At 47.6% G+C, this 13,784-nt stretch overlaps 1 protein-coding gene across 1 annotated transcript; it reads left to right on the top strand.

The window, feature by feature from the left end:
- The first annotated feature begins 2,788 nt into the window (after positions 1-2,788).
- On the top strand, positions 2,789-12,278 carry LOC147093336 (uncharacterized). The gene has a single exon (XM_085974276.1). It carries the CDS (start codon positions 8,635-8,637, stop codon positions 10,438-10,440), a length of 1,806 nt encoding a protein of 601 aa, XP_085830402.1. The 5' UTR covers positions 2,789-8,634; the 3' UTR covers positions 10,441-12,278.
- The last annotated feature ends 1,506 nt before the right edge of the window (positions 12,279-13,784 follow it).

Raw genomic sequence — 13,784 nt, 5'->3', positions numbered from 1 at the left:
CCTTGTTCGGGTTAAATATGGACACCAACGGCTGGTGGTCTGTCAGCAATGTGAACCTCTTACATTGCAAGTAATGGTTGAATTTCTTCACACCCCACACAAGACTGAGGGCCTCCCTGTCTATCTGGGCGTAATTTCGCTCCGCGGTTGTCAAAGATCGGGACGCGAAAGCCACTGGCCTTTCCGAGCCATTTGGAAGCCTGTGCGAAAGTACTGCTCCAATTCCGTACGGTGAAGCATCACACGCCAGCCGAAGGGGTAATGCTGGGTTGAAATGAGCCAACACTTCCTCGGAGGTAATCAACTCCTTGCTTCTGCGAAAAGCCTTTTTGCACTCCTCACTCCACTTCCATGGTGTCTCCTTTCGCAACAGCTCATTCAGTGGATGCAGCACCGTGGACAAATTTGGTAGGAACTTGTGGTAGTAATTGATCAACCCCAAGAATGATCTTAACTGTGACACGTTCCCTGGAGCGGGAGCCTTCACGACCGCTTCTATCTTCTCCGGTGATTTATGTAGTCCCTCGCGGTCAATGATATGACCGCAGTATGAGATTCGTTTTTGGAAAAACTCACACTTATTGCGGTTAACCCTAAGGCCATACTCCTTTAACCTGGTGAGTACCAGTTTCAAATTCGTGAGGTGTTCCTCTTCATCCATTCCCGTGATTAGGATATCATCCAAATAGCACTGTGTGCTTGGAATTCCTTGTAACACCTGTTCCATGGCCCTCTGCCAAATTGCTGGTGCCGAAGCCACTCCAAAGACCAGTCTGTTATAACGGTACAAACCTCTGTGGGTATTGATAGTTAGGTATTGGCGTGACTCTTCCTCAACCTCCATCTGCAAATATGCCTGAGCTAGGTCTATCTTCGTGAAGTGTTTTCCTCCAGCCAACGAAGCGAAAATATCTTCAATCCTTGGCAGCGGGTATTGCACCAAATGAAGCACTGGGTTCACTGTGATCTTGAAATCCCCGCAGATACGGACCTTCCCCGGTCCCCCTGGCTTACTACTTGGTGAGGATTTCATGACGGGTACAATGGGCGTGGCCCACTCACTGTAGTCTACTTTTGACAGAACCCCTGATCGTTCAAGTTCTTCTAGTTCTGCCTCCACTGCTGGTCGTATTGCATACGGTACCGACCTGGCCTTACAAAACTTTGGGCTTGCATGTTCTGCAATCTTAACCCTTGCTTTAATACCTCGCAGCTTACCCAGCCCTTGTTGGAATACTACTTTCGCTTCATCTAATATTCGGGACAACCGTTCAGATTTGACGTCCTCTTTCTCGTGCTCCACCGACATGGCGTTTAGCTCATGCCAATCCATCTTTATTTTTCGGATCCACTCCCGTCCTAGAAGTGGTGGACCTCCCTCAGGCAGTACATACAGATCCAGACGGCGGTAATTTTTGTCTTTGTATCGCACATTAACTCCTGCCTTCCCAATAGGGAATACTTTGTGTCCCGTGTATGTCTGTAGTACTAATTCTGTATTCCGTAGTGGAATATGTTTGAAAAACTTTTTATAGTCATGCTTATTCATGACCGTCAATGCCGATCCCGTGTCTACTTCCATTTTGACTTTGGCCTTTTCAATCCGCAGCGTCATCCAAATGGTTTGTCTGTCAGCTTCGTTGTTCACGTTGTGAATTTTTAGACTGTCCAGTCCCTTGTATTTGAAGTGTGAGTCGGACTTTTGTTCCCTTGGACTCTCCTTGTACCCTTTTTTTTGCGGACTCCCTCTTGTTGTCCGTCATTCTTGACCGGCATACTTTTGCTATGTGCCCGATCCTGCCACATTTCCTACATTCTTGGTTCTTAAACCAGCACTGATTCTGGTCGTGCGTTGTCTTTCCACAACGGTAGCATTTGGAAGTGCTTGCAGTAATTTGATCCTTCAGCACTGCTACGATCTCTTCGAAGGTCTGGTCCACTGGTTTAACTGGTGCTATTAGATGTTTCAAGAGCCCGTATGTTTTTGCTCCCATCGAATTTAACAAAGTTATTGCCTTGTCGTATATGGCTACGCAATATATTCCTATGCGTTCCCCATACGTGGCCCTGTCTTCTATTTCAGCATTAAAATCATTAATATTTCCTCGCTTAGGCATCTTCTTCTCTTTCCGAGAACAGCACAAGTATTTCTTTACTTATTATTAATTTTCTTCTCTTCTTGAGAACACCACAAGTATTGCTTTACTTATTTCTTGTTTCTGAAAATTCTAATTAATTTTCTAAGATGGCGGTTTCCCGCTTCTGCCTTCTTCCCCAGCGGTTTTCCCGCGAAAAATGGCGGCTTTCCCGCGCTTCTCGCTCTCCCCGCCCACTTCAATGGCGGTTTTCCCGCGCTTGACGGTCTTCACCCGTCCCCCGACGCTGTCTTTCAGCCTGAGTGCGGCCCTTATCAGCTCTCCCGATCGGTGGCCCTGTCTTTGCAGCCAACGCTGCGGCTTACCCATGAGGTTATGGAGGCTTCAGGGTCCTAATGCCTGTCGCTTCCAGCCTGTCGGTTCCAGACTGGTGAGGATTGAAACCTCTCTTCAACGTCCTGTCTTCGGACGAAGCCGCCGTGGAACAACTGCCGCAGGGTTCGAATCCTGACTCGTCGCCAATGTTAAGTCTGTGGGTTGTATTATAAATAATCACAGACTCCACTGTTAACAAAATAAAACACGTCTTTACTATTCAGAGGCTCGGGCGATTCTGCCCTAGTTAACGTATCACAACCCTTATATACTGGTGTGGTCACTATTGGTATTACAGTATACATGAGCCAACAAATAGTGCCACACCGAAAGTAGTGCTCTTAAAGGCGAACGGTTACATTCTATAGTTCCCTTAAAGGTAAACGGTTACATACACAACACACGTAACCTTAACCGCAGAGCGAGGCCGTTCAGGGGTGATGTTAGAAGTTAGGAACTGTGGATGGGCAGAGAGAACGAGGGGTCCACGTAACCTTAACCGCAGAGCGAGGCCGTTCAGGGGTGATGTTAGAAGTTAGGAACTGTGGATGGGCAGAGAGAACTAGGGGTCCACGTAACCTTAACCGCAGAGCGAGGCCGTTCAGGGGTGATGTTACAAAGCATTTCTTCAGACACAGTGTAGTGGAAATCTAGAACACTCGCCCTCAAGAAGCTGTTGAGGTTCGGTCAATTGAAAATGACAAACTGTGATTGATAGATTTGTGTTAGGCAATGGTATTTAGGGATATGGAACCAAGGCGGGGAGATGGAGTTAAGATACAGCTCAGTCATGATCGAATTGAATGGAGGAACAAGCTGGAACGAATGAGTGGCCTACTCCTGTTCCGATGTTCCTGTGCCTCTATTTATAAAGCCAATGCTCCCATATACGTTTCTAAAAGCCTCCTCGCCCTGTCCTGCCACCGTCAAAGATTTCTGTATCTATAACCCCAAGTTTTACTGTTCCTGCAACCCTTTTAAATTGTACCAGTTGGTTTAAATTGCATCGCCTCATTCTTCCTTCCAAAATGCAGCATTTCACACTTCTCTGTATTAAATTTCACCTGCCATGTGTCTGCCCATTTCACCAGTGTCTCTATTTCCTCCTGAAGTCTTCTGCTATCCTCCTCACGGTTTACGACTTTTCCGAGATTCGTGTCATCGACAAACTTTTAAACTATGCCCTGTATACCTAAGTCCATGTCACTGAAATAAATCCAAAAGAGCAGTGGTCCTAATCCCGCCCCCTGGGGACACTGTAAACTTCCCTCCAGTGTGAACAATATCGGTTCACAACTACTGTCTGTTTTCTGTCCCTTCACCAATTTAGTATCCACGCTGCCACTGCTCCTTTAATATCATTGGCTCCAATTTTGTTCACCAGTCTATTATGAGGTACTTTATCAAAGGCCTTCTGAAAGTCCAGAAACAGAACATCAACTGCACTACCTTCATCAACCCTCTCCTATTTCATCCATTGGCTCATTCAAGTCAGCCAGGTTTGATTTGCCTTTAATTAAAATCCATTTTGTCTGTCGCTAATAAACCCATGTTCTTCCAAGTGACGGTTAATTGTGTTTCGGAAATAACACCGATGTTAAGCTGAGTCGCCTGTAGTTATTTGGTTCATCGCGCTCTCCTTTTTTGAACAGGGAAGTAACGTTTGCAGCCCTCCCGTCCTCTGGCACCTTTCCCATATCTAAGGATTGGAAGATTGTGGCAGAGCAGGTGACATTTCTACTTTGAGCCCTGCCAACCAATTTAGTACATCGTCCGAATCGATTTATATCCTGTCCAATTTCTCTAACACCTCCTCCTTTACTGTACGATTGGCAGCATCCTCTCCTTTAGTGAATACGGAGGCAAACTGTTAATTTAGTACCTCAGCCATGTCCTCTGCTTCCACAAGATGATTGCCTTTTTGGTCAGTAATCGGCCCCACCTTTCCTTGGACTATTCTTTCACGCTTTATATGTTTATAAAAGGTGTTGGTGTTCCCTATTATGTTACCACTAATCATTTCTCATACATTCTCCTTGCCCCTCTGTTGCTGTTGTGTGTTTATTACACTAGTGGCAGCGTTAGTGAAACAGCAAAGTACTGAATTTTACAAAGACTCAAACTGGTACTGAATTAACAATCGCTTTTACATTTCCACAGTGGGGAAAGGAAAGGCTGCTGATTGATAGTTATAATGCACGGGCACACACACAAATGGAGAATTATGATTGTAAAACAGCAGCCAAATCCACCAGTTGTATATTCATGGTGTTTTCTGAGATCCCAGAGGTTGGGTGATTGGGCAGAAGTGTGGCAGATGCAATATAACGTGGATAAATGCGAGGTTATCCACTTTGGTGTCAAAAACAGAAAGGCAGACTGTTATCTGAATGGCAATAGATTGGGAGAAGGGGAAGTGCAACGAGATCAGGGTGTCCTTGTGCACCAGTCGCTGAAGGTAAGCATGCAGGTGTAGCAGGCGGTGAAGAAGGCAAATGGTATGTTGGCCTTCATAGCAAAAGGGTTTGAGTACAGGAGCAAGGATGTCCTGCTGCAGTTGTACAAGGCCTTGGTGAGACCACACCTTGAGTACTGTGTGCAGTTTTGGTCGCCTTATCTGAGGAAGGATGTTCTTGCCATGGAAGGAGTTCAGCGAAGATTCACAAGGCTGATCCCTGGGATGGCAGGAATGACGTATGAGGAGAGATTGGGTCGATTGGGCTTATACTTGCTGGAGTTTAGAAGAATGAGAGGGGATCTCATCGAAACTTATAAAATTCTGACAGGTCTGGACAAATTAGATGCAGGTAGAATGTTCCTGATGGTCGGAGAGTCCAGAACCAGGGGTCATAGTCTAAGGATAAGGGGTAAGCCATTTAGGACAGAGATGAGGAAGAATTTCTTCACCCAGAGAGTGGTGAACCTGTGGAATTCTCTACCACAGAAGGCGGTTGAGGCCAAGTCTTTAAATATATTCAAGAAGGAGTTAGATATATTTCTTAGAGCTAAAGGTATCAAGGGATATGGGGAGAAGGCAGGGACCGGGTACTGAATTTGGATGATCAGCCATGATCTCATTGAATGGCGGAGCAAGCTCGAGGGGCCGAATGGCCTACTCCTGCTCCTATCTTCTATGTTTCTATGTAAATGGAGCAAGTTTGGGATTTGATGTGGTAGAAGGCGAACGAGATGAGAACGGAAATAATCTAGAGTAAGAAAAGGCCCAAAAATTAAACAGTCTGGAACAGAACATCAATTTGTCTTCTCTTATCATGGAGAAATCAAATATTTGACACACTGTGTGTTTGAAACAAAGCTTATTTATTCACTGAAATAACAACAGAAAATGCTGGAAATGCTCAGCAGGCCAGGCAGGATCCGTGGAGAGAGAAACAGAGTTAACGTTTCAGGTCTGGGACCCTTCATCAGAATTGGAAAAAGCTGGAGATGTAACAGATATTACTAAGGTAAGAGGCAGGAAAGTTATCCTGGGTGGATCTGAAACAGGAAGGGTGGAAGTTCAGTTGGAATCCACGTGGAATAAGTTGGAACCGGAGACAGGTGCTGAGGAAAGAGATGTGGTTGTGAAACCGAGTCTTGGAAAATGTTGCAAATGGGGATGGCAAAATCATACAGCATGAAAAATGGGAGTAAGGGTTAAAGTCTGAAATTGTTGAACTCCATGTTGAGTCCAGAAGGCTGTAAAGTGCCAAATCGAAAGATGAGGTGCTGTTCCTCGAGCTTTATTTATTCACTATTTAAACAGAATATTAATCTCCAGTGCAGATACAGGGGTTATTAAGATCAGCAGAAACAAACCATGACTACTCGAATGAACATGGTTCAGTCCTCAATCTGATCACAGTAAATCATGTTCCATTCACTAATCTGGTCTTTTACCCAGCATTCCCCGCGGTGGACCACGTGCCGCACCCAGACTACAAGAGCGCAGGCGCGGGAGGGGCCGGTATATTGAGCATGCGCAGTGCGTTACTGGAGATGGAGAGGAGCTGAAGCCGGGAGGGCGATGGTGCAGCGGGTAAAACTCGCGACGGAGGGAGTAATAGACCGGTAGGTAGGCTTCATAAACAACTCGTGCAGGAGGCAAGCCCCCAATAATAAGCTGAAGATCCCGTGTTTGCAGTTGTGGGGATTCCTTCCCCTTACAGGTCCAGGTTAACGGCAGCCATCTTTGTAAAGGAGAGCGGAAAGTTTCAGTGCGACGTCGCCCTATGCCTGAGACAAAGAGCCTTGTGTCCAATGCGGGGAATAAAGGCCCACAGCCTCCCCGGGCCCCGACCAAGGGACTGGAGAAACTCTCCCTGCGGATCAGACAATCAGCCGGCGCTGGTCCCGCCCCTCGGGCTTTCTGATTGGTTGGAGGACCCGCCGCCCGCTCACTGCTCCAGCCCTGCCCACTGGGTGCCGCTAGTCCCGCCCCTCAGGCTCCCCGATTGGAGGACCCGCCGCCGGCTCGCTCCTCCAGCCCCGCCCCGCTCGCTCCCTATTGGTGGGAAGCTCCCGTCAATCAGGCCGCGGGCCCGGGTGACGTGTCCCCGAGGAGATCACGTGCACCATCCAAGTGCCGCCGCTTGGTCCGGGATCTCCCGATCCACCCCGCGCCATTCTCCACCCAATCGGAGCGGAGAAAACTCACTTTGCATCACCGATCGCGACTCTGGACCCGACACCAAGGCCTTTCCCCGGAATGGCCCTGCGCCGACTCCGTCCGGCAGGATCAGAGTGCGCAGGCGCAGCTCCGAGTGGGGGAGGGGGGTTGGTCTCCTCTGGGCATGCGCGGTCATTACCCTTTGTGACCGGGAGGGGTCGCTGTGCCGGACTCGGCCCAAACCGCCGCTCTGTGTGCGCATGCGCGGACTCTCGGCTGTCAATCAACCAACCACCAGAAGAGGTCGCTGGTGAGACCAGTGAAGAAAGAAAGACTTGCATTTATATAGCGCCTTTCACCACCACCGGACGTCCCAAAGTACTTTACAGCCAATGAAGTACTTTTGAAGTGTAGTCACTGTTGTAATGTAGGAAATGCGGCAGTCAGTTAGCGCACAGCAAGCACCCACAAACAGCAATGTGATAATGACCAGATAATCTATCATTTTTTATGTTGATTGAGGGATAAACATTGGCTCGGATACTGGGGATAATTCCCCTGCTCTTTCCCACATTACAACAGTGACTACTTCATTGTAGTACTTCATTGGCTGTAAAGCACTTTAGGATATCTGGTGGCACTATATAAATGCAAGTCTTTCTTTCCTGAAATAATGCCATGGGATCTTTTACATCCACCTGAGAGAGCAAACAGGGCCTCAATTTAACATCTCATCCGAAAGACGGCACCTCTGACAGTGCCACACTCCCTCAGCACTGCACTGGAGTGTCAGCCTGGATTTTTGTGCTCAAGTCTCTGGAGTGGGACTATGAACCCACAACTTTCTGACTCAGAGGCAAGAGTGCTGCCCACTGAGCCACTGGCTGACACTAAAGAGCAAGCAGTTCTGACAAATTGTCATCGACCTGAAACGTTAACTCTGTTTCTTGCTCCACAGATGCTGCCTGACCTGCTGAGTATTTCCAGCATTTTCTGTTTTTATTAAAGAAACGAGGGAGTGATTGCTGACAGGAAGAATGTTGGGTCGTCCTGCGCACCTCCCTGGCGGCTGAGGCGAAACACCGACTCGCCCCCACCTGAGCCGCTCACGCGTACCAGATGTTGAGGCTCCGCATGCACGCCCGATGTTCCAACCGTGGGGTTTTGTGTGCTGAGCATGCGTGTTGCGGACCGATCGGGACGGGCGATTGTAGAGCAGGAGGGAGAGCGCGGGGGCCATGAGCACATGTGCGGGACTCAGAGTCAACAGAGCACTTTCTGCAGAGCCGGGGCCTTGTGGGTATTACAGCCACCATTACTGCTGATCCTTTCAACAACCTGTGCAACAGCTGGGGCCTGAAAATCAGCTTCACTGCCCCTAGGTTCAGAAAGGGGAAAATTAAACAACAGTTTGCCTCTGATCCTTTTCTGATCTCAATTTACAGGGTTATAGAAGTGGAGCAGTTACAGGCGGGAAGCTCAGACCAAACATCACGTCAAGATCTGACAGAGTCGCTGGATTCATCAGGACCTGAATATCATCGGCCTTTGCACATGGAAGGAGAGAGCAGGGATCGCAACGCAGACAAACAGCACACGTGTTCAATGTGTGGACGCGGATTCAGCCGATCGCCTGACCTGGTGAGACACGTGCACCGTCACACCAGGGAGAAACCGGGTAAAGGTGGGGACGGCGGGAAGGGATTCAGTTCCCCGTCTGCATTGGAAGTTCAGCGGCGCAGTCGCACCAGGGACAGTCTGTTCACCTGCTCCGTGTGTGGAAAGGGATTTGTTTGTTCATCCCACCTGCAAACACACCAGGGAGTTCACACTGATGGGAGACCATTTCAGTGTCCTGACTGTGGGAAAAGCCTTAAAAGCCCCGGGGAACTAAAGCAACACCAACTTGTCCACACTGATGAGAGCCCATTTCAATGTTCTGACTGTGGGAAGAGCTTTAAAAGCGCTCACTATCTGAAGGGACACCAGCTTGTTCACACTGATGAGAGACCATTTCAGTGTCCTAACTGTGGGAAGATCTTTAAAAGCCCCGGGGAACTAAAGCAACACCAACTTGTTCACACTGACGAGAGACCCTTTAAATGTTCTGACTGTGGGAAGAGCTTTAAAAGCTCTGGGGAGCTGAAGGGACACCAGCGACTTCACACTGGGGAGAGACTCATGCAATGTTCTGAGTGTGGGAATAGTTTTAAAAGCTCCGGGGCGCTCAAGAAACACCAACACCTGCACACTGGGGAGAGGCCGTTCACCTGCTCCGTGTGTGGGAAGGGATTCACTGTGTCATCCAACCTGCTGGCACATCAACGAGTTCACACTGGGGAGAGACCGTTCACTTGCTCTGTGTGTGGGAAGGGATTCACTGTGTCATCCAACCTGCTGGCACATCAACGAGTTCACACTGGGGAGAGGCCGTTCACCTGCTCCGTGTGTGGGAAGGGATTCACTGTGTCATCCAACCTGCTGGCACATCAACGAGTTCACACTGGGGAGAGACCGTTCACTTGCTCTGTGTGTGGGAAGGGATTCACTCGGTCATCCCACCTGCTGACACATCAGCAAGTTCACACTGACGCGAGGCCCTTTAAATGTTCTGACTGTGGGATGAGCTTTAAAAGCTCCAAGGAGCTGAAGAGACACCAGCGAGTTCACACTGGGGAGAGGCCGTTCACCTGCTCAGTGTGTGGGAAGGGATTCACTCGGTCATCCAACCTGCTGACACATCAGCGAGTTCACACTGACGAGAGGCCCTTTAAATGTTCTGACTGTGGGAAGAGCTTTAAAAGCTCCAGGGAGCTGAAGAGACACCGGCGAGTTCACACTGGGGAGAGGCCGTTCACCTGCTCAGTGTGTGGGAAGGGATTCACTCAGTTATCCAGCCTGCTGGTACACCGGCGAGTTCACACTGACGAGAGGCCCTTTAAATGTTCTGACTGTGGGAAGAGCTTTAAAAGCTCCGGGGATCTGAAGAGACACCAATACCTACACACTGGGGAGAGGCTGTTCACCTGCTCCGTGTGTGGGAAGGGATTCGCTCTGTCCTCGAACCTGCTGGTACACCAGCGAGTTCACACTGACGAGAGGCCCTTTAAATGTTCTGACTGTGGGAAGAGTTTTAAAAGCTCCCGGGAGCTCAAGAGTCACCAACACCTACACACTGGGGAGAGGCCGTTCACCTGCTCCGTGTGTGGTAAGGGATTCATTAATTCATCCTACCTGCTGTTACATCAGCGAGTTCACACTGGGGAGAGACCGTTCACCTGCTCCGTGTGTGGGAAGGGATTCACTCGGTCATCCAACCTGCTGACACACCAGCGACTTCACACTGATCATAGAATCTAACAGCACAGAAGGAGGTGATTCGGCCCATCGTGTCTTTGAAAGAGCTGTCCAATTTAGTCCCACACCCCAGCTTTATCCCCAGAACTCTGCAAACTAGTCCTCTTCAAGGACTCGTCCAATTACTGTTTGAAAGTTCCTGTGGAACCTGATTCCAGCATCCTTTCAGATGGTGCGTTCCAGATCTGAACAACCCTCTGTATGAAAACAATTCTCCTCATTTCACCTATAGTTCTTTTAGTAACTATCTGTGACCTTTGGTTACCGACCCACTTGCCAGAGTGAACAGTTTCTCCCTACTTGCTCGATCAAAACCCATCATTTTGAACACCTCTATTAGGTCTCCTCTTAACCTTCTCTGCTCTAAGGGGAACAATCCCAGTCTCTCCACATAACTGAAGTCCCTCATCCCTGGTACCATCCTGGTCAACCTCCTCTGCACCCTCTCCAAGGCCTTGACATCCTTCCTAAAGTGTGGTGCCCAGAACTGTACACAAGACTCCAGCTGAGGCCAAAACCCTGCAGCTGTACAAAACCCTGGTTAGACCACACCTGGAGCACTGTGAGCAGTTCTGGGCACCACACCTTAGGAAGGATTTATTGGCCTTGGAGGGAGTGCAGCGTAGGTTTACCAGAATGATACCTGGACTTCAAGGGTTAAGTTACGAGGAGAGATTACACAAACTAGGGTTGTATTCCCTGGAATTTAGAAAGTTAAGGGGTGATCTGATCGAAGTTTTCAGGATATTAAGGGGAACAGATAGGGTAGATAGAGAGAAACTATTTCCGCTGGTTGGGGATTCTAGGACTGGGGGCATAGTCTATAAATTAGAGCCAGACCTTTCAGGAGTGAAATTAGGAAACACTTCTACACACAAAGGGTGGTAGAAGTTTGGAACTCTTCCGCAAACAGCAATTGATGCTCGATCAATTGTTAATTTTAAATCTGAGATTGATAGGTTTTTGTTAACCAAAGGTATTAAGGGATATGGGCCAAAGGCGGGTGTATGGAGTTAGGTCGCAGATCAGCCATGATCTCATTGAATGGCGGAACAGGCTCGAGGGCCTGAATGGCCTCCTCCTGTCCTATGTTCCTAACTAGTGATTTGTAAAGGTTTAGTGTAACTTCCTTGTTTTTGTATTCAATGGTGTGGAGATGCCGGAGTTGGACTGGGGTGGACAAATGTAAGAAGTCACACAACACCAGGTTGTAGTCCAACAGTTTTATTTGAAATCACAAGCTTTCGGAGCGCTGCTCCTTCGTCAGGTGAAGTGGAGATGTGCTGCCTTCCTTTAGGAATTTATGTTAGTTTTCCAGTTAATTCAGGGGTTTGAGTAATTTGGGTCGATTTCCATTGTGTGCCGCCACCTAGTGGATATTTGGTACCTAGCAAGTGCAGTAAAGCGCAGTAAAGTAAACTACTATATATCACAGACCTGCAGCCACACATGGTCTGGGAAGTTATAAGAACATAAGAAATAGGAGCAGGAGTAGGCCAATCGGCCCCTCGAGCCTGCTCCACCATTCAATAAGATCATGGCTGATCTGATCCTAACCTCAAATCTTCTATCACTCTCCATCCACCCGAACCCATGTGATCTCCCGGGAGAGGCGAAAAACCAGATAAAAAACCCAATGGCCAATTTGGGAGAAAAAAATCTGGGAAATTCCTCTCCGACCCATCTAGGCGATCGAAATTCGTCCAGGAGATCACTCTGTCCCTATATTTTCTACAGTACTTCCCTTCTGTAAAGGCCATCTCCACCCCAGCCAGGAACAGGAATAAAACCATCTCCTGAAATCTAACACAGAATTAGAACACAGTAGGAGCAGAACCAGGCTACACGGCCCCTGGGCCCACTCCACTACCCATAGGGCCATGACCATTCCGAACCTAGACTCATGTCCAATTTCCTCCCCGTAACCCTTAATTCCCTTTACTTCTAGGAAACTATCTATTTCTGTTTTAAATTTATTTAATGATGTAGCTTCCACAGCTTTCTGGGGCAGTAAATTCCACAAACCTACCACCCTCTGAGTGAAGAAGTTTCTCCTCATCTCAGTTTTGAAAGAGCAGCCCCTTATTCTAAGATTATGCCCCCTAGTTCTAGTTTCACCCATCATTGGGAACATCCTCACCGCATCCACCCGATCAAGCCCCTTCACAATCTTATATGTTTCAATAAGATCGCCTCTCATTCTTCTGAACTGCAATGAGTAGAGTCCAAATCTACTCAACCTCTCCTCATATGACCACCCCCTCATCCCCGGGATTAACCGAGTGAACCTTCTTTGTACTGACTCGAGAGCAAGTATGTCTTTTCTTAAGTATGGACACCAAAACTGTATGCAGTATTCCAGGTGCAGTCTCACCAATACCTTGTACAACTGCAGCAATACCTCCCTGTTTTTATATTCCATCCCCCTAGCAATAAAAGCCAACATTCCATTGGCCTTCTTGATCACTTGCTGCACCTGCATACTAACTTTTTGAGTTTCGTGCACCAGGACCCCCAGATCCCTTTGTATTCTTGTCACGCTCCAGCCTTGGACACTATTTGTCTGTAAGGACTTGAGAATGTTATAGATGATTCGTGTACACTATATTTTGCAGAAAATGTTTAGTTTGTAACTTTTCTCTGTAAGCAAACTTACACAGCTAGCCGTGAAGTGCTCGCTCTCTGTCTAGCTGGTTAACTTGTAGCTGTATTTTGATGCACTATGTACAGGGCTAATTTAAAGAGAATGCCTTTCAGTTTGCTAAATGTATATTCACAGTAAGCTGTGTGTCCACGTGTTTTGGTAAGTTACATGCCAAATGTACTGTGTTGCTCAAACGTACCTAAATTTGTGTATACATATCAGTTATGTGCTTGTATTCTAATGTGTGCTTCCATTTCTGTATTGTATTTCAGTTTCACAATAACAATCTTTCAGTAAAGTTTACAAGAAAAGTCAAGCCTTGTGATTTTTATGGGAAGATATCAAGTTGTTAGCTACCTGTCTAGCTCTGCATAGGAACGCGCTGCAAGGGCAGAATAGGAGAGATGCATAAAGACACAGCTTATATAGTCAGAGAATAATGCCAGATGATTACAGGTAATCTTTCTAACTGCCATTTATCACACCTCGGCAGAGAGATAATCACAGCGATCAAAGGTGTGAATGGTGTCCAAACAGGTTAGTCAGGAAAACATTACATCAAAGAACAATGAGGTGGGGTCACAAGGGGTCAAATGTTGCAGATGCTGGGGTCTGTATGAAAAACAAAAAACAGACAAAAAAACATTTTTTTTTGCTGGAAATCACAGCAGGTCCGGCCGCATCTGTGTAGAGAGAACAAGCC

The sequence above is a fragment of the Somniosus microcephalus genome, unplaced genomic scaffold (genome assembly GCF_052327205.1).
Source record: "Somniosus microcephalus isolate GS21.2 unplaced genomic scaffold, FLI_Smic_1.0 unresolved_chr1, whole genome shotgun sequence".
NCBI lineage: Eukaryota > Metazoa > Chordata > Chondrichthyes > Squaliformes > Somniosidae > Somniosus > Somniosus microcephalus.
The sequence above is the reverse complement of the archived record's forward strand: the minus strand, read 5'-3'. Positions and strand labels throughout refer to the sequence as shown.